General features: G+C 35.8%; 1 protein-coding gene across 10 annotated transcripts in view; it reads left to right on the top strand.

Moving 5' to 3' along the window:
- The window catches only part of PDLIM5 (PDZ and LIM domain 5), a 250,920-nt gene that overhangs the window by 204,714 nt on the left and 21,870 nt on the right, over window positions 1-24,336 (top strand). For all 10 annotated transcript variants that reach the window (XR_002825708.1, XM_023741339.1, XM_023741344.1 and 7 more), the window contains one exon: window positions 11,537-11,711. Coding sequence is in view for 9 of the 10 variants with exons in the window: in XM_023741339.1 (XP_023597107.1) it covers window positions 11,537-11,711 (175 nt within the window). In the remaining variant the exon portion in view is untranslated. The remainder of the gene's footprint in view (window positions 1-11,536; window positions 11,712-24,336) is intronic.

The raw sequence follows: 24,336 nt of genomic DNA, 5'->3' as shown, positions 1-24,336 counted from the left end.
TCGTTCTTACTGTTGCTGTTTTACAGATGAGGAAACTAAGACCGAGAATGATGTAATTTCTGGTGTCACACAGAAAGTAGCAGAACAAGGAGCCCAAGTGTGTGTCTTAACATTAAGTCATTGTAATAATTAGACTGCTTCCTGCAGGACAAAATAGCTGAGCAATGTTCTCTGCTTTTAAAAGATAGGAAATTCAAACATAACCTTGGATAATGAAAATGAAGTTTCATTTATTCCAAAGATTTAATGACTTTAATTGAGAGAGAGATATTAGACAATTGAAGTATTCCAGTAATTTGTGTTCATCATTAGAGATATTATTGATAATGTTTGACATGGGCAAATCCCCTTAAATTTTCTTTCCCTTTCTGTCTCAATTTTTTGCCTACATTATAAGAATTCTATTTATATGGGCAACTGAAGTCTAAGGTACTTTACTCCTTTATTCTGAGACGAGGTTGCCTTTTTACTTATATAAGTAGACGAAATTTGTGGGAAAGTAGTGAAAGCAAACCCATGTGGATGTCATGTTACTGTGGAAGTAAGATATGTCAGATCTCTAAATACAGTAAAGCCTGCAAAAGCTGGAAGCTGTGTAAGGCAGAAACCTGTCAGAGAAGGACAAAATTCTTAACTTACAGAATCTGTACTAGCTTACACAATGATCTTCTTTAGGACATGAATTGAGCCTCAGTTTTGTTTTGTGTTTTTGAAAGTATTTTCTGTGAGTTTTTCTCATTTTCTTTCCCATTTCCTTCTTTATTCCATTTTAATTGATTTTTTTTTGCATGAACACGTTGGCCTCCCACAATTAAAGCATGAACTATTTGTCCTATTATGAAATTAGAACTTGGAACAGTGTTGTTGAGATTATTTAGAAAATCTTAAGTATACCATAATAAGTACAATCATTTGTTGATTTTTAATTGAATGATGGCAAAGCCAGATATTTTAAGATATCATATCTATCTGCAAGGTACAGAGTGGATTTCTTTTACTTGCAACTCAGACCGAATGGAAGTTTTCCTTGTTAGGTTAGTTATTAGGGAGGAAAAAAAGGAAAAAGACAAGTCCATGTGTACCAAATTTTGATGTGGAATGATGTAACAAATTAAAAGGAAGAGAACTGAACCCAATCCAAGTCCCACACTCACTTCAATTAAGATAGTCTAGATCCAATTTAATCTTGGTTATCAAAGTTGAAAGGCTGGTTGCTAATGGAAGAAACTGACCTCCTGAAGTTGTGGAAATATTTCATACTTAGCCTTGGGTGCACCTGTTACAATTCTTTATGGCATACATACCATGACTCCCCACTAAGAGAAATGATAATAGTTTAATATGCCCACTTTTGCTTTTAATCACTAAATAAAAAAACCCTTGATTACATTTAAAAAACTTGCACAAACTTCTCCAGAATGTACTTTCCTCTGATCTTAGATCTTGGCTTAACTTTAAACCTTTTCCATATCTGCTGGATATGATTTCATGCCTGAATTATGAGGAGTAGACTGTTGTTTGTGCTTTCGGCATAAGAAGCTTGACAGACAAAATGCACAGATTCTTTTCTTCTCTTGGCCACCATCTGTTTGAGATAGTTGGGGAAGACAGAAGAAAGCACTTGCTGTGCACAGTAATATTCAAGCGTGTTGCCATCACTGCTACCCGATTTAGTATGTGTAGAATTTCTACCATACTTTTGAGAACATATTCTCTGAGATGTTGAATTAAAATACTTTATCTCCCCAAGAGGCCCAGATTGTCACTTTGATGTAGGCCGGTTATTTATACGATCACTACATTAGCCTCGGTGTTTTTCATAGGAACACCCCTTGCAGTCGAGCCAGTTGTCTTTCACACCATAAAATCTCACATTGTGATTTCTGTCTTGTCGAAACTATAAACATTTGTCTTTTTTCTTCTTTAGGGGAATGTTAGTCTTTGTTGGTATTTTCAATATCAGCCTTACTTCTGACTTAAAGAAATATTTTAGAATTATTTTAAAGGAATCAAAATAATGTTTTATGATCATGCCTACATTAGCTCCCTTACTTTCTCTGTTGCTCTATTTTAATGCAAATCAGTAGTTGATGTATTTACAACAATATGGAGTTTGTACAACAAAATAAATTTAACATTGTAACTACTTCAAGCCTGTTTGTCCTTAGTAATAGACCTACAATTGTGTTTCCCTTTCTGAAGCGATTTATATAAATTCTCTTAAAGAGAAATGTTTCTCAAAACATGAAGAATCCAGCCTTATATTCATGTTTTAGTTCAGGAATTTTGCAGCCACTAATTATAATGGCTCAAAAGTATGGGCAGCCATATTTAGGGAAAGAAAGAAATTTCTCTCTGTCAGAAATTAAACTAATCCTTTATAGAATATGTGAAGGGCTTAAAAGTAATAAGCTAAGCTGTTAGGGACACTGGGACAAATAAAAAATAATCTTTTCATATATTATTCATAAATTTGCCCCAACAAGCTTAATAAGGAAATTAAAATAGCAGAAGCTGATCATCTCAATTATCATTATCCTTTCCTTCTAAACTGATCCAAAAGTTAGCTCTAAGATTTAGGTCACATTTGACAAGATCTGCCTTCATATGATCATGGATCAGGGCATTGACAGGTGAAGAGCTTGGCACACAGTAAGCACTTAATGGTGGAAGAATGAACACATACGGGCATAGGCTTTAGAGTCAGACAGACATGGTTTGGGATCCCAAACTCTCCACTCTCCTCCCTTGACTTTCATGATACCACACTTTCCTGGTTTTTCTTCTACCTTTCTCTGTCCCTGAAGTGTTTGTTATTTTCTTTCTATCTTAGGAGCTTTTCTGTTTTCATACTACAGTTTTGCTGAACAATCTCATTCACTCCCACTGCATCAAATGTCATCAATATACTAATGACTCTTCAATTAGTTCTTCTAGCACAGATCTTTCTCCTGAGTTCATCTGTTCAATAGACTAGCTCCACTTAGAAGAACTACAGGTAGCTTCAGGTGAAAAAGAACAGGCTGTGAGTTCTGTGACAGAAAGGACCATGTATATTTTGTCCTTTACTCTGTATCCATGCGTAGTGCCTACCACATTGTAGACTCTCAATAAATACTTAATGAATTATTATCTATAAGTGAACTCATTATCTTTCTATCATTCTAGCACATATCTCACTATTGAGTGAAATAATAACTTTTTACTGGTGAATAACCTTCTGTAAACTCTATGGGACAGAAACCACATCTGTCTTGTTCACAGCTGTACAGCCCAGCACATTATTTGGTACAAAGTAGTTGTTCAAAAAATATTTACTTTATTTCATTGGTTTACACGTTCTCTGGGCAAGTTACCTATCCTTTCTGAGCTTTGTATTGTTCATCCGTTAAGTAGTGAGATTAATACCTCATAATGTTATTGTAAAGTTATTTACTGTTTAACTTATTATATGTATATATGTGTAATATATATAAAATATAATTTTTATTGTATTTTCTTTAATTTTTTATTTCACAGTTTAGTTATTCACTCTTTAACTTTTTTGTTACAAAAAAAAGTTGATACACAGACACACACTAAATGCCTGGTATCTTCTACATGTATATTATGCATGAGGGTGAAGAGATGGAGGAGATTGTTGATTAGAAGAGATTTAAGAAATATACAACCAAATTCAATGTATGAACCTTATTTGATCCTGATTAATATTGTGTTAGGTGGAGCCCTGGTGGCGCAGTTGTTAAGAGCTTGGCTGCTAACCAAAAGGTTGGTGGTTAGAATCCGCTAGCCACTTCTTGGAAACCCTATGGGGCAGTTCTACTCTGTCCTATAGGGTCGCTATGAGTTGGAATTGACTTGATGGTAGCAGGTTTTTTTATTTTTTATTTTTTGGTTAAAGCTCATGTAGGATTTCTGACCTGAAGAACTGTAAGATAATAAATCTGTGTTGTGTTAAGCCACTAAGTTTTTAGTAATTTCTTATATCAGAAAACTAGAAAATGAATACAGGGGGTAATCAGAAAAAAAAAAATTGAAAATTTGCTGGTTATTTGATGATATTAAGGAATATTTTTTGTTTTATTTTGTTTTAGATGTGATAATGGTATTATAGTTATGATTTTTAAAAGAGTACTCTTTTAGAGCTCATACTTAAATGTTATGGATTAAATGATATATTGAGAATTTGCTTCATAGTAGTTCAGAGATGAGGGAATGGTTGAGTTATAGATGAAGCATGATAATTAGGCATTGATAATTGTCAAAACTTGATTCTTTCCCTTGATTAAAATTTACTGATTTTTAAAATAATGACTGGTTCCTTAGCATCCTCTAAAGATGATCAATGCATTTTTTAAATTCCAAAATTATTATGAATTCATAAGTTTAAACATATTTGAAATATTTCAATCTAGAGTAGTTATTATCCTTATTAATGCTCAGCCTTTCCCATCTGCTGCTTCATGTCCATTTAATACAAACCTAGTAGTCTGGTATGAAGCTTCCTTGCTTTCTAGTTTGACAAAATATTCCACACTCTCTTTGTTTATTTCTTCCTCTAACCCTACAATTAGCAATTTCTGTAAGGAGTTCTGATTCCTTTTAGTAGGAAGACAGCAAGTTTGATGCTAGAGTCATTCATTTTCTAAATAAATATTTGTTGAGCAATATGCCAGGGACTGTTGTAGGTACAAGGGATATAGCAATGAACAAAATAGATGGTGTCCCTGCCCTCAATAAGTGGAGGAGACAGATAATGAACAGTAACTAGAAGAAAAAATATGTTACATGGTGATAAGTGCTATAGAGAAAGAAAAGCAGTTAAGGAGTATAGGGAGTACAGGTTTGTATGGGAGGGGATTGCTGTTTTATGTAGGGTGATCAGGGAAAGCCACATTGATAAAATAGCTTTTAAGCAGAGACTAAAGGAGGTTAGGGAGCAAGCCATGTGGACAGCTGGGAAAAAGCTTTACAGATAGAAGGAATAAAAAGTACAACGGTCTTGAATCAGAAGCATGCTGGCCATTTTAGATGAATATTAGGGAGACCAGTGTGCCTAGTATATAGTGAGCAAGGGGAAGAGTGGGAGTAGATGAGGTCAGAGAGGTAGCAGGAAATAGATTCTGTAGGACTTTTGGGTTTAGTTATGAGTTAGAAAGGAGCTCTTGGAGCATTTTGAGCAGAGGAGTGACATGATCTTACATGGTTTTTACTGGCTTCTGTGTTGGTGGCAAAAATAGAAGTGACAACATACATAGACAGTCAGTGCAATCAATAATCCAGGCAAGAAATGATGGTGGCTTGGACCAGGGTGTAATATGGAGGTAGTGAGAAGCCATCAGGTTCTCTTCTCTTCTATTGCCATGAGCAATTCATCTTGGTACCATACTTACTCAGCAGTACAAAAGCACTGCATTTAACAGAAGTAAAACACCTTGAAAGACACTAACAACACCTCTTGTTACTTAAGTTCACTCTTTAGACTGTCATCCCCTGGCCCCAGTTTACTTCTGTTTACTTTCCAAGTAAAGTTTGACATAGTATAGTAATTTTTCACCTAGTACCTGTCAGTAATAATATTTTATTGGTAGTTGAGTAATTTCACTTATGAACCAAAAGAGTCGACTGACTCATTCCATGCCTTTTCAAATCTAGTCTGGCCAGGTGCTTAATGTGTGCATTATAATCCTCGCTTTTTTTTTTTTTTTTTTTAAGTGTATTGGTTTAGAATTAACAGACATTTGTGAAGAGGAATAGAAAGCAAAAATATCAAATAACCCACACTTCTTCCTAAGACAGGAAGCATCTGTTTTCAGAAAACTTGCACATCATACTATCAGGAATTATATCAGTCTTAATCTGTGTTTTCTTAGTGAAAATGCTTTATTAAGCGTATAAACAAGTCTCTTTTAGTAAGCTCGGCTATTTTTAAAGCACACAATAAATAAATTAGAAAATTTCTAATTCCTTAAATATTGTATAATACACATGACATATATAATGTTATAATGTAATATTACATAAACCCCTACTAATACACTTACGTGGCTGACTAGTGCGGAAGTTATTTAGATTGCTTAAAACCAGTGTTAACTAGTTCGATAAATAATGCAAATTCGAATCATCTGCTTGAAAAAAATTGCAATTAAAATCCTTGTAGATTAAAGAATTTTTACTTTATTTTTCCAAATGATATATCACAAAGATTTTCCCAATAAGGAGGTAGGTGTTCTATTAAATTAATGAATATTATGTAGTTCAGTTATTTAAAATTTTTAATCTCCAGTTTATATAGTCTGTAGTCCAAAAGAGATATCCTTTTTTATTTCTTTGTAGTGACAATTTAAATTTCATATTTAGTAATTCGTAGGTTTGTTTGATATTTAAAAACCATTGCCCCTTAAAATTCTCAGATATTTCACTATGACAGTATTTTAAAAACTAGCAACTCAATGTATTATGTATGAATTTTACTTGCTTAATTTGACAAGTTTATATCTTATATACTGGAAAAGTATTATAGTATGCTGCCAAGTTTTCCCATTAATTATGTTTACTTATTTATATATTACATATGCAATATTATAATGTATTATATAAACCCCTAGTAATACAGTTATGTGGCCCATTAGTGTAAAAGTTGTTTGATAAACTTGGTAATTCTACAGATTTAAAATTTAGAACCCTGCAGTACTTCAGGGCTTATGCTTTAAATTAACAGTTAAAGAAAGAGGCTGTCACCAATACTGTGTGTTTGGAGAATAGCTGGTGGCTTTGAATTTCTTGGTGAGTTTTGTGGTGCTGAAATGTATTCGATACAAAAGAAAAAAAATTAAAATAATTTTCAAACATGGTCCCAGTGGGGTAGAGACTGGCCACAAAAGAAGCTAAGTTTAATGAAAGTTGCTCAAGATTAAGGTTTAAAGGAGAACTTGAGTCAAGAACTAACTTTCTCCTAATGTTCTCATTGTGATGCTTACTGACTTGCTAATTATTCAGTTAAAATAAATCGCTTACTTTTTTGTGTCATTTAGGTGCTTAGATTATGAAATGGGGCTACTGTAATATTCCTACTTAAGATCTTACTAAAACTTAAAAATACTCTTTATTACAAATAAATAGATTGTAAGTAGATTGTCATTTTTAAGCCTCTATCTCTTAAAGATATATATTGTTTTCTACATAAAAGTGAGTGATTTTTATGATAGGTTCAATAAATTTTAGTGTTTTGGTCACTGTGCTACCTGAGGATGACTGTTTTTCTCTGTATGGTAGTACAGTTCTCTAAAAAAACTATAAAGTAAGCAGGGCTCATTTTGTGGTAGTTCTCCTCTCCTGAGACCTCACCTTCTTACAACTCCCATCTCCTCAGTAAGTCAGGTGAGCACAGGCCAGTGGGTTGGCGTTTGACTGCTGAAAGATTGCCCATTCCTGTGTTAGAGTTGTGAGAAATTCAATCTGAAGAAATGAAATGTCACTTTATTCATATGGGAAATAACTGTGTCTTGGAAATGTTCAGGACTTAGTAATTAACAGGGCTTCTGTAGCTTTGTGTGCTGGCCAATATGCTAGCAACACAGCAACAGAACGGACGTGTGAGAATTTCTGTCATATCCAAAATGGTTAAAATGGGGCAATAACAGAAGGCAAGGCTTTTCTTCCCAAGAAAGGAACAGCGGTAGAGCTTAGAGCCTTTTTATATCTGTTTGAGACACAGTCACATGTTTTGTGTTTAAGAATGACTTCTCATGTGAAGTAAGTTAGTTCTGTGTATACTTCTTATGGCATGGGCCGGATGGTCTGTGTCCCATTTTACAGTGACTGATAGAGAATTACTACAGTCTTATGGCTAAAAATGTCCCGGTGACTCAGTACTTAAGGGCTTATGCTCAATAATATGATAAAATAAAGGCATATGGTGGATGAAAGGGTTTGACTCCTTTGAGTTCTGATTTTCAGATCTTTCAGTTGGTAACACTTCCATTATTTGAAATCCTGAACCAAAACTACATATTACAATATCTGTCTCTACAGTCCTCTTTGAGGTCATTGGTAGTTCAGTGGTAGAATTCTCCACCTTTCATGTGAGAGAGACGTAGCCTCGATTCCCAGCCATTGCACCTCATGCACTGCCGCCATCCATTTGTCAGTAGCAAGTTTGTGTTGTTATGATGCTGAACAGGTTTCAGCGGAGCTTCCAGACTAAGACATACCAGGAAGAATGGCCTGGCTGTCTAATTCTGAATGATAGTCGGTGAAAACTCTATGCAGGGGTGGCACATGACCAGGCAGCATTTTGTTCTGTTGTGCATGAGGTCACTGAGTCGAGGGCCAACTCAATGGGAGCTAACAATAGCACAGTCTTCTCTAAAAAGGCAAACTGAAGTGACTTGGAATCTTCCCTTTTTTTTTTAATTGATCAAATATTAGTTTTTCTCCTATTTGTAGGTTAGTTTTTTGGTAGTAGATACAAAGAAGTACATAGTTTGTCCCCATTCTTTTAGAGTTTATAATTGACAAAAGGAGAAAAATATATTACAGGACATTGATAAATTGCAAATAAACTATACAGGCAGGGGATTTATAGATGTTAAAAGGAGCAAGAGAACACTTCAGGTTGGGATGGTCAGGGAAAACTTTGGAGAAGAAAATGAAACTTGTCTGAGCCTTGAGAAACGGGAACACTGAATAGCATTGGAGACAACCGTTTAATTGGTTGAAGGTCATAGAAGTAGGAACTGATATGGCGTGTTCAAAGGACAGTGAGTAGACTTTAGCATAGTGTTTAAGGGTACAGACTTTAGAGTCTGACTGCCTGGGTTCAGGCCTTGAGGAGGTTTCTTTACCTGTCTTTGCCTCAGATTCCTCATAAAATAAAAAAGACGTACTAATTGTAACTAAACACTGGGTTATTTAAGAATTTGAGGATAGTGCTCTCATATAGTAACTAATCATTTCATATAAGGTAAGTGTTAAATAAGTACAATCTGGCATGATGATGATGAAGTGGTGTAAGGGATCATGAAAGACTAGGTTGTAAAGAAGATTGGAGTGAGTTCACTGAGAGACTGGACTGTCAGAAGTGCATGTAGCTTGCATTCAGGATTATAGAAGCTTTATAAGTAGGAAAATATGATCAGAGTAAGCGTTTTTGGAAAAATAGCATAGCAGAGTAGGTTAAAGAAGAGACTGGCAGCAGAGAGACTGGTTAAGAGGCTATTATAATAGACCAGGCTTGAGGAATTTAAGACCAGACCTCAATTGATAGAGGATGGGTTTGTATTAGGAAGAAGAGAAAGCCCTGAGAAACATTTGCTGTGAAACAATTGTTAGGGCCTGGGGACTGTCCATCAGGACATGGGAGGCAGAGTACCATGCCTGGGTAAGTGAGAGAATTCAAACACAAAGGAGCTCTTAGGAAGGGCTGGTAATGTGTGCAAGAGAGGAATTCTATTTTAGATGTCTTAAGTTTAAACGCAAAAGCAGGATTTAGCATTGAAAATGTCCTTGGAAATGCATATCTGGTGCTCCAAGAGAAATCTTGTCTAAATGTAGAAATTGAGGACTCACAGTGCTAAGAGTTGTGCTGTGTGAGTAAAGGAGGTGACAAGGACAAGAGTGTACATAGTAAATAGTACATATTTTTCAGTCCCATTTCTATAACAGAAAGCATAAGTCTCAGAAAATGGAAACATGTTCCTAGTCCAGTTGATGCACTTGAAACATGGACAGTAATAGAGCTCCCTGGCCTGTAAAGTGCCACTTCACAGATGGAGTGCCAGTCAGAGCACTTCAGGAGCTGTTTATAAATGCTAGGGGTTTCTAGATTGTACACCATTGCAAACAGACTTTATTCTAGTGCAGGAGAATTGTCTTTTCAATTATCCTAATTAATCTTATCCAATTCTAACCATACCTTTAATATGGAAACTATCAACACATTTATTCATATATATATATATATATACTCTGTTAATTTGTGTTATTTGTATGCTTTTCTTAAAAGTTTTTCCTTTTTAAACTGTTTTTAATGTATGCCCTTTCTCTACCATTAGATTTTAACTTCCTGTGTGTAAGAAACAGGCCTTCTCTTGGTCTGAATCACTCACACAGTTTTCATATTCATTCAGTTATTGATTGATTCCAGTTTATTCATTCATCATTTATTCATTCCAGACAGTATATTCATTGCTAGGGTGATGAATAAGTCATAGTTTCTGTCCTCAGGGAGATGACAGTCTAGTTGGAGAAGAAAAGACGCAGAAATATGTAGTAGAAGCAATAATAAAGACATTCACAGAAAATTATGGGAACATAGAAGAGAAACACTTAATCCGGCTTACGAGGAGGTGGCCGTGAAGAGAGGGAGTTCAGGGAGGATTTTTGGAGGAGGCGACTTCTGGGCTGAATCTTAAATAATAAGTAGTGGTTATCAGGTAAATAGAAGGGGTAGAAAATGGCATTACTAATAGTGAAGGCAGCCTATGCATAGACCCATTCACAAGAAAAAATGAAGCAGTTTGGTGTTGTGTGGCATAAAGTGAAAGCAGAGAGTGGTGAAAGACAAGGTTGTGGGGGCAGGCAGAGACAATTGGAGGGACTTGTGTGCTGTGCTTAGAAGCATGGACTACATTTAGTGGCCAGAGAAAAGGGAGGTCCTTGAAATGCTTTAAGCAGAGTCGTGATTCAGTCAGAGTTGTGATTGGCTGTGGCTGTGGGGAAGATGCTTTTAAGGGGGACAAGACATTTGGGCGGCTAGTACAGGTGGGAGACAATGAGAACCTGAACAAGGCCATATTAGTAGGAGTGAAAAAATTCAAGAACCATTTGTGATGTGAAATCAGTGGGACCTGTTAGTAACCAAAGAGGGTGATGAGGGAGAGGAAGGATCATAGATGATACTCAGGTACTTACCTACCCACCCATTGCTGTCAACTCATAGCAACCCTATAGGACAGAGTAGAACGCCCCATAGGGTTTCCAAGGAGTGGCTAGTAGATTGAACTGCCACCCTTTTGGTTAGCAACCTAATGCTTAACCACTGTGCCATCAGGGCTCCAATACTCAGGTAGCTACCTTATATGAGTGGGTGATCTGTTGCACAGCCTACTGAGCGAATACAGGAAGAGGAAGAATACAGTAAGTTCACTTTTGTTTTTTTTTTCAACACATTGAGATTTTTAATGTGCCTATGATATATTTGGAGTTATAACTCACATTAATGCTTAGCAGAGCTGTCTAGATGACTAGAAATACTTTAATATTCACCTTAACCAATCTCCTCTCGGAAGCAGAGTTAACTTCCTGTTTTCTTACAACACGTATGTATACATCTGTCATAATTCTTTTCACTGTGTTATAATCCTTGATGTTCTTTTCTAGTTATCTCTGTAGCCACAGCCCAGTATTTGATACATATGGCTGCCACAAATATGAGCAAGTGAATTAATAATTATTAGGAAAAAATTATTATTTGATTATTAGAAAAAATTATATTTGGCTTATTCTTCTGATTCCTCTGTGTTTTAACTCCTAGCACCTTCCACTGGAAGAATCTCAAACAGTGCGACTTCCCCAGGAGCAGTGGCACCAGCCAACTCAGCTGTGGGGCAACCCCAGCCAAGTGACCAGGATACTTTTGTGCAGAGAGCTGAGCACATTCCAGCAGGGAAACGAACTCCAATGTGTGCCCACTGTAACCAGGTCATCAGGTGGGTTATTTTTTGAAATTTTCTTGAAAGTAATACCAATGTTGACTTTTTTATATTCTGAAAGATTTGGAACTTTATTAGTGAAAATATTCTTGCAGTATTTCTATGTGATATTATTTGAAGTGTGTACATGTGAATATGGAGTGCTGGTGGCAGAGTAGTTAAGAGCTTGGCTGCTAACCAAAAGGTTGGCAGTTCGAATCCACCAGCTGTTCCTTGGAAACTCTATGGGGCAGTTCTACTCTGTCCTATAGGCTAAGTATGAGTTGGAATCAACTCAAGGGCAGTGGGTTGGGTTTGGTTTAAATATAAATATGTACTGATAGAATTTATTTAAAATTTGAAAGGACCTTGAAGATCATTTATCCCAACTTTGTTATTTTGCAAATTGTAGAAGTGTGAGGACTTGACTTAGATGAAAAATAACTAGTGACATAAAATAAGGAACTTTAAGCCCTGTTATGTATGGATTGAAGTGTGTCCCCCAAAAATGTCTAGCAACTTGGCTAGGTCATGATTCCCAGTACTGTGTGGTTGTCCACCATTTTGTGATCTGATGTGATTTTCCTATGTGTTGTAAATCCTACTTCTTTGATGTTAATGAAGCAGGATTAGAGGCAGTCATGTTAATGAGGCAGGATTCAATCTACAGGATTAGGTTGTATCTTGAATCAGTCTCTTTTGAGATATAAAAGAGAGACGTGAGCAGAGAAAAGAGGGTCTTCATTACCACCAAGCAAGAACCAGGAGGGGAGGGTGTCCTTTGGACCTGGGGTCCCTACAGTGAGAAGCTCCTAGACCAGGGAAAGATTGATGACAAGGACCTTTTCACACAGCCAACAGAGTGAGAAAGCCTTCTCCTGAAGCTGGTAGCCTGAATTCAGACTTCTAGCGTTCTAGACTGTGAGAGAATACATTTCTGTTTGTTAAAGCCATCCACTTGAGGTAATTCTGTTATAGCAGCACTAGCTAACTAAGACAGCCCTAGAGAAAAGAAGATTGGATTTTCAAATACCTGAGTGGTGCAGATGGTTAACACGCTTGACTGCTAACTGAAAGATTTAGAAGTTCAAATCCACCCAGAGACACCTTGAAAGAAAAGCCATTGAAAACCCTATGGAGTACAGTTCTACTGTGACACACATTGGGTTACTATCAGTTGGAATTGACTCGATAGCAACTGGTAAGCTCTGAAAAGGTATATAACTACCTTCAGATCCTTGAATAAATGTTTTAAATGTTAGATTAAGTCATAACCTGCTTCATTAAAATATTTTTGTTGGTCTATTTTATTGTCTCTTAAATTCCAAGAAGGTAAAAGGCCCAAAGATCTGAAGTTAGTATACTTCAGTAGCATTTATTAAATCTCTGAGTGTTTCTTAATAAAAAACCCGTTGCCATTGAATCGACTCCAACTTACAGTGACCCTATAGGCCAAAGTAGAACTGTCTCATAGGATTTATGAGGCTATGGGGCAGACTTTACAGAAGCAGACTGCCACATCTTTTTCCCATGGAGTGGCTGGTGGGTTCGAATCGCCGACCTTTCAGTTAGCAGCCCAAGCGCTTAACTGCTACACCACCAGGGCTCCTATTTCTTAGTAAGTGGCTTTTTAAAATATTATGAGGTATAGATATAAATGTTGATTGCAAGGATCCCACCAAAAAGTCCTGTTGCCTGTTTGTGATGAGTTGCCGTCTGGCAGTAACAAATCATTTGAAATGATTACTCAAGCTCTCTTCTGTTTTTTATTTATCCTGTTTTGAAATAATTGAAACAGTGGCTACTTTAAGGTTGACTAAAGTTAAGAATTGCATTTTCCCGTCCTCTGGAAGCAGCAGTCAGGAAATCAAATGGACCTATTGCATCACGCAAATCTGCTGCAAAGGCCTCTTTAAAGTGTTAAAATCAAAGATGTCACTTTGATGACTAAGGTGTGCTGACCCAAGCCATAGTATTCTCAGTCGCCTCATATGCATGCGAAAGCCGAACAGTGAATCAGGAAGACCAAAGAAGAATTAATGCATTTGAATTATGGTGTTGGCAAAGAATATTGAATATACCGTGGACTGCCAGAAAAACGAACAAACCTGTCTTGGAAGAAGTATAGCCAGAATGCTCCTTAGAAGCAAGGACAAACATTGTCTCATGTACTTTGGACATGTTGTTATCTGGAGGGACCAGTCCCCGAAGTCCATTATGCTTGGTAAAGTGGAGGGTCAGTGAAAAAGGAAGATCTTCAGTGAGATGAATTGACATAGTGGGCTGTGTCAATAATGGGCTCAAACATAGCAAGGATTGTGAGGCAGGACTGGGCCGTGTTTCATTCTGTTGTATATAGGGTGGCTATGAGTTGGAACTGACTCGACCGCGCCTAAAAACATAACAATTATATAAGTATTGCTTAGGGTAGTGTTTCTAAGTAATACTTACATGGAGATCAGGAAGCCTCAATTCTTTATTTAAGAGCCAAATATACATATTCGTCTCCTACACCTACTATTAATTAAATAATATGTCAAGAACACAGCACATAGTAAGTAATTAAAAATAGAATACCTTTTTTATTTTAAAGGTAGTCCATGCTCATTGTAACAGTTTAAAAATATATAAAAAGAGCAAAAAAACGAAGTTTATATGTAATCCTACCTTCCAAGATAACTGCTATTAGTATTCTTAGTTCATACTTTTATGAACACACACAACTAAGGACAGATCTAGTTTTACACAAATGGAATCATAATATTCACAGTGTTTTGTAACCTGTCAGTTTTCACTTAATAATACCGTGAGGCTATCTTTCTACTAGTAAATATGGATCCAATTTATGTTTTTCATGACTACATAGTATAACATTATAGGAATGTACTATAAGTTATTTAATAAGTATTCTAATCATGAAAATTGAGATTGTTTCCAATTTTTAAATATGACAGACAATGATTTGTAGGTCATTCCTTAGGACAGATTACTAGAAATGGAATTGTTATGTCATTGTGCCCAGGATATACTTGTTCTCAATTTTAATTCTTATCATCTTTTGCCATTTCAAATGATTGCAGCTATTTCTACTCTCAATAAATCACGCATAACTGTAGGTCCACTCATCACTCAGGCCCTAATGCCAATTTTGTACAGTCATTTTCCTAAAAGTACTACTAAAGGGTTATGGCCTCATAGAAATATTAAGACTATTATAAAATTTAGTGTGATGCTGCTTTATCTCAATTAATAAAACAATGTTTTTTAATTTTTGCCTGTATTGTTATATTTTTAGATTAAATATGAATGCAATAAAAATAAGATCTGATTAGCAACATTATTTCTATAATTTATGGTGCTTTGGTTACCTAGGCTTGTGTTCAGGGATACTATCTATATTCTGGTTAAAAATACCCTTTATGAGGAGAGAAGTCACTGATGATATTTGGGTGGTGTTTTAAGCAAGTGATTATTGGATGAAGTAACAAAGTCTCAAACCACATCAGTTGCTGAGCCTATGTTGTCTGATTATCAGAGTCTGTGATCTCTACTCATCACTACTAAAAAACTTACTTAGGATGGAGAAAATGTAAAGATCAAAATAGGAATTACATTCCTGATTATCAAATTCTGTGATCTCTACTCATCACTACTAGCATACTAAAACATTTACTTAGGATGGAGAAAATGTAAAGATCAAAATAGAAATTACATTCCTCACCCCTGTCTGCCTTGATTTCAAACATAATGCTAGGCCACGATAAAATTTTAATGCATAATTGTCCTGCCATATGAAATAAATACACGTTATGTTAATAACATGAATGGCCGTCACTTACTGCTCCTTCATTTGTTAAGTTTTTATATTGCTCTGGATTATCCTAGCACTTGTTATCAATTAAGCATTAAAGCTTCATTTACTAGGGAGGTTAATAGGAACAGGGATTAGTTCATGTCAAGATCATATAACAGTAATTAACATAGCACATTTGCCTGGTGCTCAAATGCTAAATAAAGCAGCTTGAATAATACATGGTGGTCAGTTTAGAGATCTAGTCAAAGCATAATTCTGGTTCTTGGCCTCAGTGTTGGTATTATATACCAAAGCAAGGAAGCGTTTGATTAAGCGACATTCTCTTGGACACCTGTTTCAAAAACATGCTGCAGTTGCAGGCTCGATTCTTTCAATACAGAGTGTTATAGCTTAGCAAATTCTCAAAAGTTTAAGATTTATTTTGTAACATGTTTGTTTTCCACATATTTACTTTCTAAATATTTTAAATAAAAAAAAAATTTAAGAAAAAATAAAGGTAAGCTAAGGCAAATTTTGTGTTTTAATTGTTTTTGGGAAAACCTCAGCAACCCGAAGTACTGAATGTTAGTACTGAACTGATTGTCTTTATAAAACACCTTTAGCTTAAAATTCCATAGAAAATTGTATTTGGAGCCAGTGTTTAAAATTTTCCGGTTTATTTGAATCTTGAAAAGTGAAAAGTTTGTGGATGTTTTGCCTAATTTATATTACCTAGACATTATTTTGACTAGTTAGTTGCCCTTTACACATGGATAAGGAGTTACATTTTAGGAAATTCTACTGAAGCTTTGATTAAATTTTCTATGGAACATTTCCAACCCAATTATTATAGCAGTACCATTTCTTCAACTCTTACACTCGTGAATAGATTGACTGTTGGAGGGCTAATGTAATATGGAAAGCATAGAAAATCAGACTAATGTAGTCCAAACGATGTTTTCATTTCTCTGGTAGAATTGGGCTTTATGAAAACTCTATAGCTTATTTCTTGACTGTTGTATCTAACAGCATTAAAACCTATTGACCGTTTGTGTTATATTTAATTACCTGAACCATTCAACTTTAGCTTCTTAGCATCTTTGTGACAGAAGTAAGGAATTTATGGTATTTGAATTTCTTCTTAGATATGGAATGCTTACAATATCCTCATGACTGTTGTTCTCTTTTGCCTACAGTATAACATCAAGCAGTGACATTCAAACCATTGTTCATTTCAGTGAGAGAGAAAATTGTACCATATTATTGTTTTGTTTTTTGCCCAGTTATTTTCAGACTTTTCTCCTAATGGGAGCCCTTTTAGGTTGCCCCAAGGAGATGCAAACAGGTTTTTTGGCTATCTCATTATCCACCTCAATCTCTAAGCACTTCCTCATTAGTAGATTTTACTTATTTTCCATTCTGGTTAAGATTTTACTTGAAGATAAAAGGTTTTTTTGGCTTAATGTGTTAGACCCTGAATTTAAGGGACAGTCAAAGACACAGACAAAGGTTTATGAAAAAAGAATGTGTTAAAGCTATAATATGAATTTATTTGCAAAATATAGTGAAAAATTGGAAAGAACAAATGTTCAGCATTTATATAATGTACTATTATGGTGCTGCTAAAATGATGCTTTCAGATGATAATAATGTTTAATGTGTCCTTAGCATATGCCAAAGGTTGTGCTAAGAATTTTACCTGTATTCTCATGTAATTCTCATGGTAAGCCTATGAGACAGTTACTATTATTACTTCCATTTCACATAGTTGAGGAAATTGAGGCAGAGAGAAGTTAAATCTTTGCCTGAAATCGTATAGATAGTAAATGATAAAACCTGAGTTGGAGCCCAGGTCCGTGTAACTTTAAATTTTATTCTTGTTTTTACTACTACATAAGAAAATGTTTATAATACTATAGTAAGATGAAGAAAAGAAATATGAAACTCTAAAGTATGATTTCAGTGTTGTGTAAAAATACATACCAAGATATATATTTAAGCATGATAATATTAAAGGCAGCAACTCTTTATTGAATATATTTGGTATCATGCCAAGGACTTCATGACTTTATTTTATGGGATCCTCACAGTAACACCATGAAGTTGATATTGTTATACTCATTTCACTGAGATTTAGATTATTTTGCCCAAAATCACAAAGCTGGTTACGTGATAGAGCCAAGACTGGAGTTTAGGTCTGTTTGATTTTAAAACACATTCATTTATTCATTAAATATTTATTGAGGATCCTACTAGGTCACAGACCCTGTTTCATACCCTGAGAGTACAATAGTAAATAGTACAACCACTGTACTGTAGAAAACAAACTAAAAGAAACTGTACCCAAAAAATACATTATATAATCTCTGGATAATTTGGTTTGATGTGATATTTATTTTTTTCTATATGCCATTCTGAACTTTGATTTATTACACCCAAAATGCATGTGTTTATGCATATACATAACTATGTTATGAGTATATGTATATACAGTAGTATATGTTATTGTAGTAAATCAGGAAAAAATTGTTTAAGAAAACTTGTGCTAATTTAAGAGTGTGGCAATGTATTTATCTTCATAATGTTTGAGTATATAAATAAGAAAGAATGAAGTATATAGTGGATCGTTTGAACAGTTAAAGTTCTTACCTCCTCCTAGAAAATGACCTAGAGTTAATTTTTTCCAGTTTCTCATCTAATAAAGGAATTTATTCATTCTGTACACAAACATTCATTGAGTGTTTTGTGTGCCACCTCCTTTGGGCGTCAGTGGTACAGAAAACAAAGATAAAGTCCCTTCCCTTAAGAACAGCATTCTACTAGAAATTGCAGACAAGCAAATCAGCAACCATGTTAATGTGGTAAGTCTAATAGAGATGCATCCAGGGGTTCTTGAGGCAAGGAGGAGTGGGAAGATTATTTGACTTCAACAAGCCAATTTCTTTTGTTTGAAAGGAATGGCAGGCAACAAGGTCTGGTAGTCTACTTATCAAATCAATATTTTTGTACAAAAAATATCCACTGAGAACTTATGTGCAAATCTCCATACTAGCACTATGGCTATATAGAGATTAAAATCTGATAGAGAACTAAGGCCCTGGCACAGATAACAGTACATAATAATATAAATGTCATAAGACAGGTACACTGTACAGTTATAGTAATATAAAAGAGAAAGACATTTATAGTAAGGAGTCCTGAATCATGAGTACTTAGGAAAAATCATGGAGTATCTATAGGGTTTTAAATTGTCACAGTTGTAAAGTTTAAAAATTAATAGACCTCGGTTGGGGGGATGTTTTAAATGGGAGGCCATTTTAGTGATTTCAGTATCTACATAGCTGATCATTCCAATGTCCTGAGCTCTCAATTCCCTGACAGCCTCTACTTAAGTTATCGCTCTGCCCAACTTCAGTCACCAGTTTTCACAGTCATATCCTTTATTATTGTTGTGGGGTGCTGTCGGGTCTATTTCAATTCATAGTGACTCTAGAGGACAGAGTGGACCTGCCCCATAGGGTTTCCTAGGCTGAAATCTTTACAGGAGCAGATTGCCAGGTCTTTTCTTCCATGGAGCAGCTGGTGGTTTCCAAATTCCAGCCTTTTGGTTAGCAGCTGAGTACTTAACCATTGCTTTAGTCATAACCTAGACCTTGTAGGTTATATACAGTCCTTCTATAATATCAATTCCAAGTATGCCACTGTACTTCAAGAACCACCAACTGTATTTCCAATTTCTCTAACACCCCAACTGCAATAATCCTGTAACATCCCCTCCCCGGAAACCTCTAATTTATGGGTCCAGATACTTTTTCACTATTCATCAAGTCCTAATGTGCTTCCATTCCTTGTTATTGGGTCTGAATTTCATAATCATTTTAATCAATCCCTTGCATACATCTGCAGTTCTTTTGTCCATCTCTGACGTCATCTGAGTCACTTGAACAAGCCACCAGCATTGATAAAATCAGCTACAGCTGGATAGGTGAATGTGGCTGCAGGGAAACCCACAACCATACCAAGCAGTCTCACTTTAAATTCATAACTGTTAGTCTCAGGTGTGTTCTTAGTAGTGCTAGAAGTCTGCTATGTTTCTTTAGTATTTTTACTTTTCCGCTCTCCCAGAAAGCCATTTCATATCTTCTTTCTCTTTAAACTCCAGTACCTCCTTTCCCATCCTCAGTATTAGCTTAATGACCTTGATTCCTCTTTCACTTAAATGTAAATGGATTAAACACTCCAATTAAAAGGCAGAGGTTTTTAGAATGGGTTAAAAAAAAGATGTAACAATATGCTGTTTGCAAGAGACACACTTTAGACTCCAAGACACAAATAGGTTGAAAGTAAGAGCATGAAAAAGATATACCATGCAAACAATAATCAAAAGAGAGCTGAGTGACTATACTAAGCTACAGTTCTCATCTGGAGATGAGGGTTCTCTTCCCAGCTCATTCAGGTTATTGTCAAAATACAATTCCTTGCAAATCTAAGGGCACAGTGGTTAAGTGCTCAGCTGCTAACCAAAAGGTTGGTGGTTCATACCCACCAACTGCTCTGGGGGAGAAAGATGTAGCAGTCTGCTTCCATAAAGATTTACAGCCTTGGAAACCCTGTGGGGACAGTTCTACTCTGTCCTACAGGGTCCCTGTAAGTCGGAATTGACTCGAAGGCAGTGGGTTTGGTTTTTTTGGTTTTCGCTAGAGTAATCCTAATAAAACATAAATCACATCAAAGCTCAAATGATCCACTGTCGGTGGAAATCAGAATCCTTACAATGGCCTAATGTCCCTACACAGTTAGCTGTACCCCATCCCCTCTCCTCATTATGTCTGACCTTATTACTGATTTCCCTCATGTTTCCTCAACTCCAGACGCGTGCCTTCTTGCTGTTTTTTGAACACTCTAGACCTTTCATCAGGCCCTTTGCACTTGCTGGTAGAATAAAATTCTTAATCTGTACTGACTTGGCCTTGGAGGTTTCCACCTTTACAGTTGATCGACCATGATCTTAGGAAAGTTGTCTGACTGCTCTGATATTTCTTCATCTATGTGATGAAGTTAATTTCTATCATTGTGAGACCTAAATAACAAAGGGAAACAAGCAGTGAGCATTTTATTTTGAAACTAAATCTGTTAGATTGTGCCTGTAGAAATTTGCCATTTCTTTCACTTTTCTGACTAAATTTTTCTCTGAGCTTTTTCTTGGCATTCTTCCCCACCCTTCCTTTCATTTTGTTTCTTCTTTTTGGCATAAGTCTCACAGAAGATAAACGGTAAAAAGTTTCAAGCCGTAGCTCTTCTCTCTCAGCCAGTCAAACTCTCTCTCCTCCCTTCATTTGTCAAGTTTTTAGTAAGGGCTCATAGGGCACAGAGTACTATAAGAGGTAACTGAATGCATAATTCCACTTTGCAGTTATCCAAGCCTGTTGTTCCAGTTCAGACAAATGGAAACTCAGTCCTACCTGGAACAAGAATAACTTCTTCAGTGTTAAGCCTCTGTTAATGAATTTGTTAAATTAGTCTTTGCTGACACTGAGAACAGAATACTTTGTTATATGTAAGAGATTTTATTGTTTAGTCTGTACATAACTTCAAGCATATTGGTAGAAAACGATGCTTTTTCAGTCTAGCTGAGGAGTATCCAGTGACGCTAGTATTTGCACTGATCCTGCTTGTTTAAGGAAGGAGATCTGGCAGAGAACAAGGGTCATTTTCAACTTTATTTTTTCAAGGTGCTGAACGAATTTGTTTACTGTCTTAGAGTACTTTCAGCATTCAGATTTGGTAAAGGAGCTAACGAAATGTTTTAAAATGATCGTTTCAATGGAATATAGTTTTAATTTATTTATAGTGGGCCTTATTTTAGAAACTTATAAAAAGACTTTTAAAATACAGTACATGAAATATAAAATAATATTCTGAATTATAAAATAGGAAAAAAGAAGAATGAAAATCATAGATGAGACCATTAAAAAATAAGCTAACATTGAGATTGGGCAATACCCAGCAATGACCTATGCACTTGCCTCTGGTTAGACTAGGAATTTGACTCTAAGCCTTCTAGCCTTTCAACCAAATGGAAAGTTTTGCAATTCATTATGCAATATGGTATAAATAAACCTATTGCTCAGGAGAAACAAAACTATTCTTGTTACAAAAACCTGATAGGAATTTCTCCAAGGAGTTCATAAGAAAATATCCCTGTGTAATGTAACAAACAGCAATTTTCAGGAAGAGAAAGAGGGAATTTCATAGAGCTATTTCCTGTTAAGGAGCCCTGGTTGTGCAGTGGTTAAGGGCTCTACTGCTAAACAAAAGGTCAGTGGTTCGAACCAACCAGCTGCTCCACAGGAGAAAGATATGGCAGTCTGTCTGCTTCCTTAAAGATTACAGCCTTGGAAACCTTATGGGGCAGTTCTACTCTATCTTGTAGGGTCTCTATTAGTCGGAATCAACTCGACAGCAACAAGTTTGGATTTTTTTTTTTGTTTGATAACTCCTATTAAAATAATTGATGCATTTGAATTATGGTACTGATAAAGAATACTGAATATGCGATGGACTGCTGGAAAAACGAACATATCTGTCCTAGAAGCACAGCCAGAGTACTCCTTAGAAGCGAGAATGGCAGGACTTCGTCTCACTTAAAACTTTGGACAGGTTGTCAGGAGAGGCCAGTCCCTAGAGAATGATATCTTGCTTGGTAAATTAGAAGGTGAGCAAAGAAAAAGGAAGACCCTCAACGAGATAGATTGACACAGCGGCTGCAACATTGGACTCAAACATAGCAACGACTGTGAGGATGGTGCAGGACTGGGCAACATTTCATTGTTGTACATGGGGTCGCCATGAGTCAGAAACGACTTGACAGCGCCTAACAACAACAATTTCCTATAACAGCTGTCAGTGCAGGCTGATGGTGTTACACTGAGCACTGTTCGTAGAAGAAATAATTCTGTGGAGCGAGACAGGCCCAATATGCTGTGATTCACAGAACCCAGATCTCTGCTGATCTGACTTGATCTCAACAAATATTTTACAGAATCTGGAAAGTGGATTGTATGTTCATCAGTCAGTTGTTCTTAAATGTCTTTCTTTTTCTCAGATGAGCTTTGTTAAATATTCAGAAGCACTGACTGACATGTTCCAGGAGTAAAACTGTTCTCTTTATTTGAGGTACATACTTGTACTTTAACACAATGCAAAGCTTGAGATTGAATTGACTGCTTTTGAAAACTGAGAAGCCAAATAAGGACACCAGCCTCAGAGTCCATCCCGCTTTATAGATAAGCCATACATGTGCCTAATAAAAAATTTCACCCTAGTAAATAGTTTTTAATCCAATATGCAGAGCAATGGTTAACATATAACCCACAGTTCTATTGTATCTTATGTTATGTTTGCAGTAAATTTAGTAGATGATTTTCAAGCATATATAACCAGATATTTTCACTGAGTGCTCAGAGCACTCAGTCTAGCTTTGAGCAGTGTGACTTCCTGGTTTATCTTTGAAGATAAACTACTTGCCAAATATATAATGAGACAATGAAATGAAGGAACTTGTTGAGTAGGAGCATTATTTATAAACTATTTAAGAGTTTAGGAACAACCTACAAAAAGTAATATATTTGGTTGCAGAGTATACAATTTGTAACCTTTTTTTTTTTCCTGGCAGGAATTAGTTAACAAAGACATTTCCTTGTTAGTGATAACAAAACTTATAGTCCCCTAATGTTTTAAAATAGTAGTAAACTACTTGTCATAAACGGTGAGAGAGATGCTTGTACTAGCTTATACAAAATGCATCATATTAGTAAGAAATGAGTTAACAAGAAGTGGGGTGGACTGAATAGCCAAAACAGTTTTGAAGAAGAACAAAATAAGACTCGCACTTTCCTAATTTCAAAACATACTGTGTAGCTACAGTAATCAAAACAATCTGGTACTAGTGTACCAGTAGACACATGGACCAATGAAATAGAATTGAGAGTCCAGAAATAAAACCATACATCTATGGTCAACTGATTTTCAACAGGGATACTAAGTCCATTCAGTGGGGAAGGAAGAGTCTCTTTAATAAACGGTGCTTGGAAAATTGGATTTCCACATGCAGAAGAATGAGACAGGATCCATGCCACATACCATACACAAAAACCAATTCAAAATAGATCAAGGACCCTAATGTGAAAACTAAAACCATAATATTCTTAGAAGAAAACATAGGGATATAGTTGTGGGCCCTAGTTTTTAACAATGAATTGTCAGATATTGTAGCAAATGGGACCTCATAAAAATTAAATACTTTTGTTCATCAAGCGTCTTTATCAAAAAAAATGAAGAGATAACCTACAGATTAGGAGTATATCTTTGGGAAACATATAGCGAACAAGGGTCTAATATCCAAAATACTTATAAAACTTCTACAACTTTACAAAAAGACAAACCAATTGAAAAATGGACAAGAAACTTGAGCAGACATTTCATCAAAGAGGATATTCAAATTGCCAGTAAGCCTGAAAAAAATGCTCAGTCATTAACCTTTAGAGAGATGCAAATCAAAACCACAATTGAATAATCACTTCACTCCCACTAGGATGGCTAAGATTTAAAAAAGAAAAGTAACAAATGTTGGAAAGGATGTGGAAAAATTCATTATTGGTGGGAATGCAGAGTGTTACAGGCGCTATGGAAAACAGTTTGATGGTTCATCAAAAAGTTAAACAAAGATTGAGAGACAGAGTAGCAGGGATAGGGGTCCGGGGACCTTGCTTTCAGGGGACATCTAGGTCAATTGGCATAACAAAGCTTATTAAGAAAATGTTCTGCATCCTACTTTGGTGAGTGGCATCT

The sequence above is a fragment of the Trichechus manatus genome, unplaced genomic scaffold (assembly GCF_000243295.1).
Source record: "Trichechus manatus latirostris isolate Lorelei unplaced genomic scaffold, TriManLat1.0 scaffold00178, whole genome shotgun sequence".
NCBI classification, from domain to species: Eukaryota; Metazoa; Chordata; class Mammalia; order Sirenia; family Trichechidae; genus Trichechus; species Trichechus manatus.
Note: the sequence above shows the minus strand (reverse complement) of the source record. Positions and strands in the feature narration are given on the sequence as shown.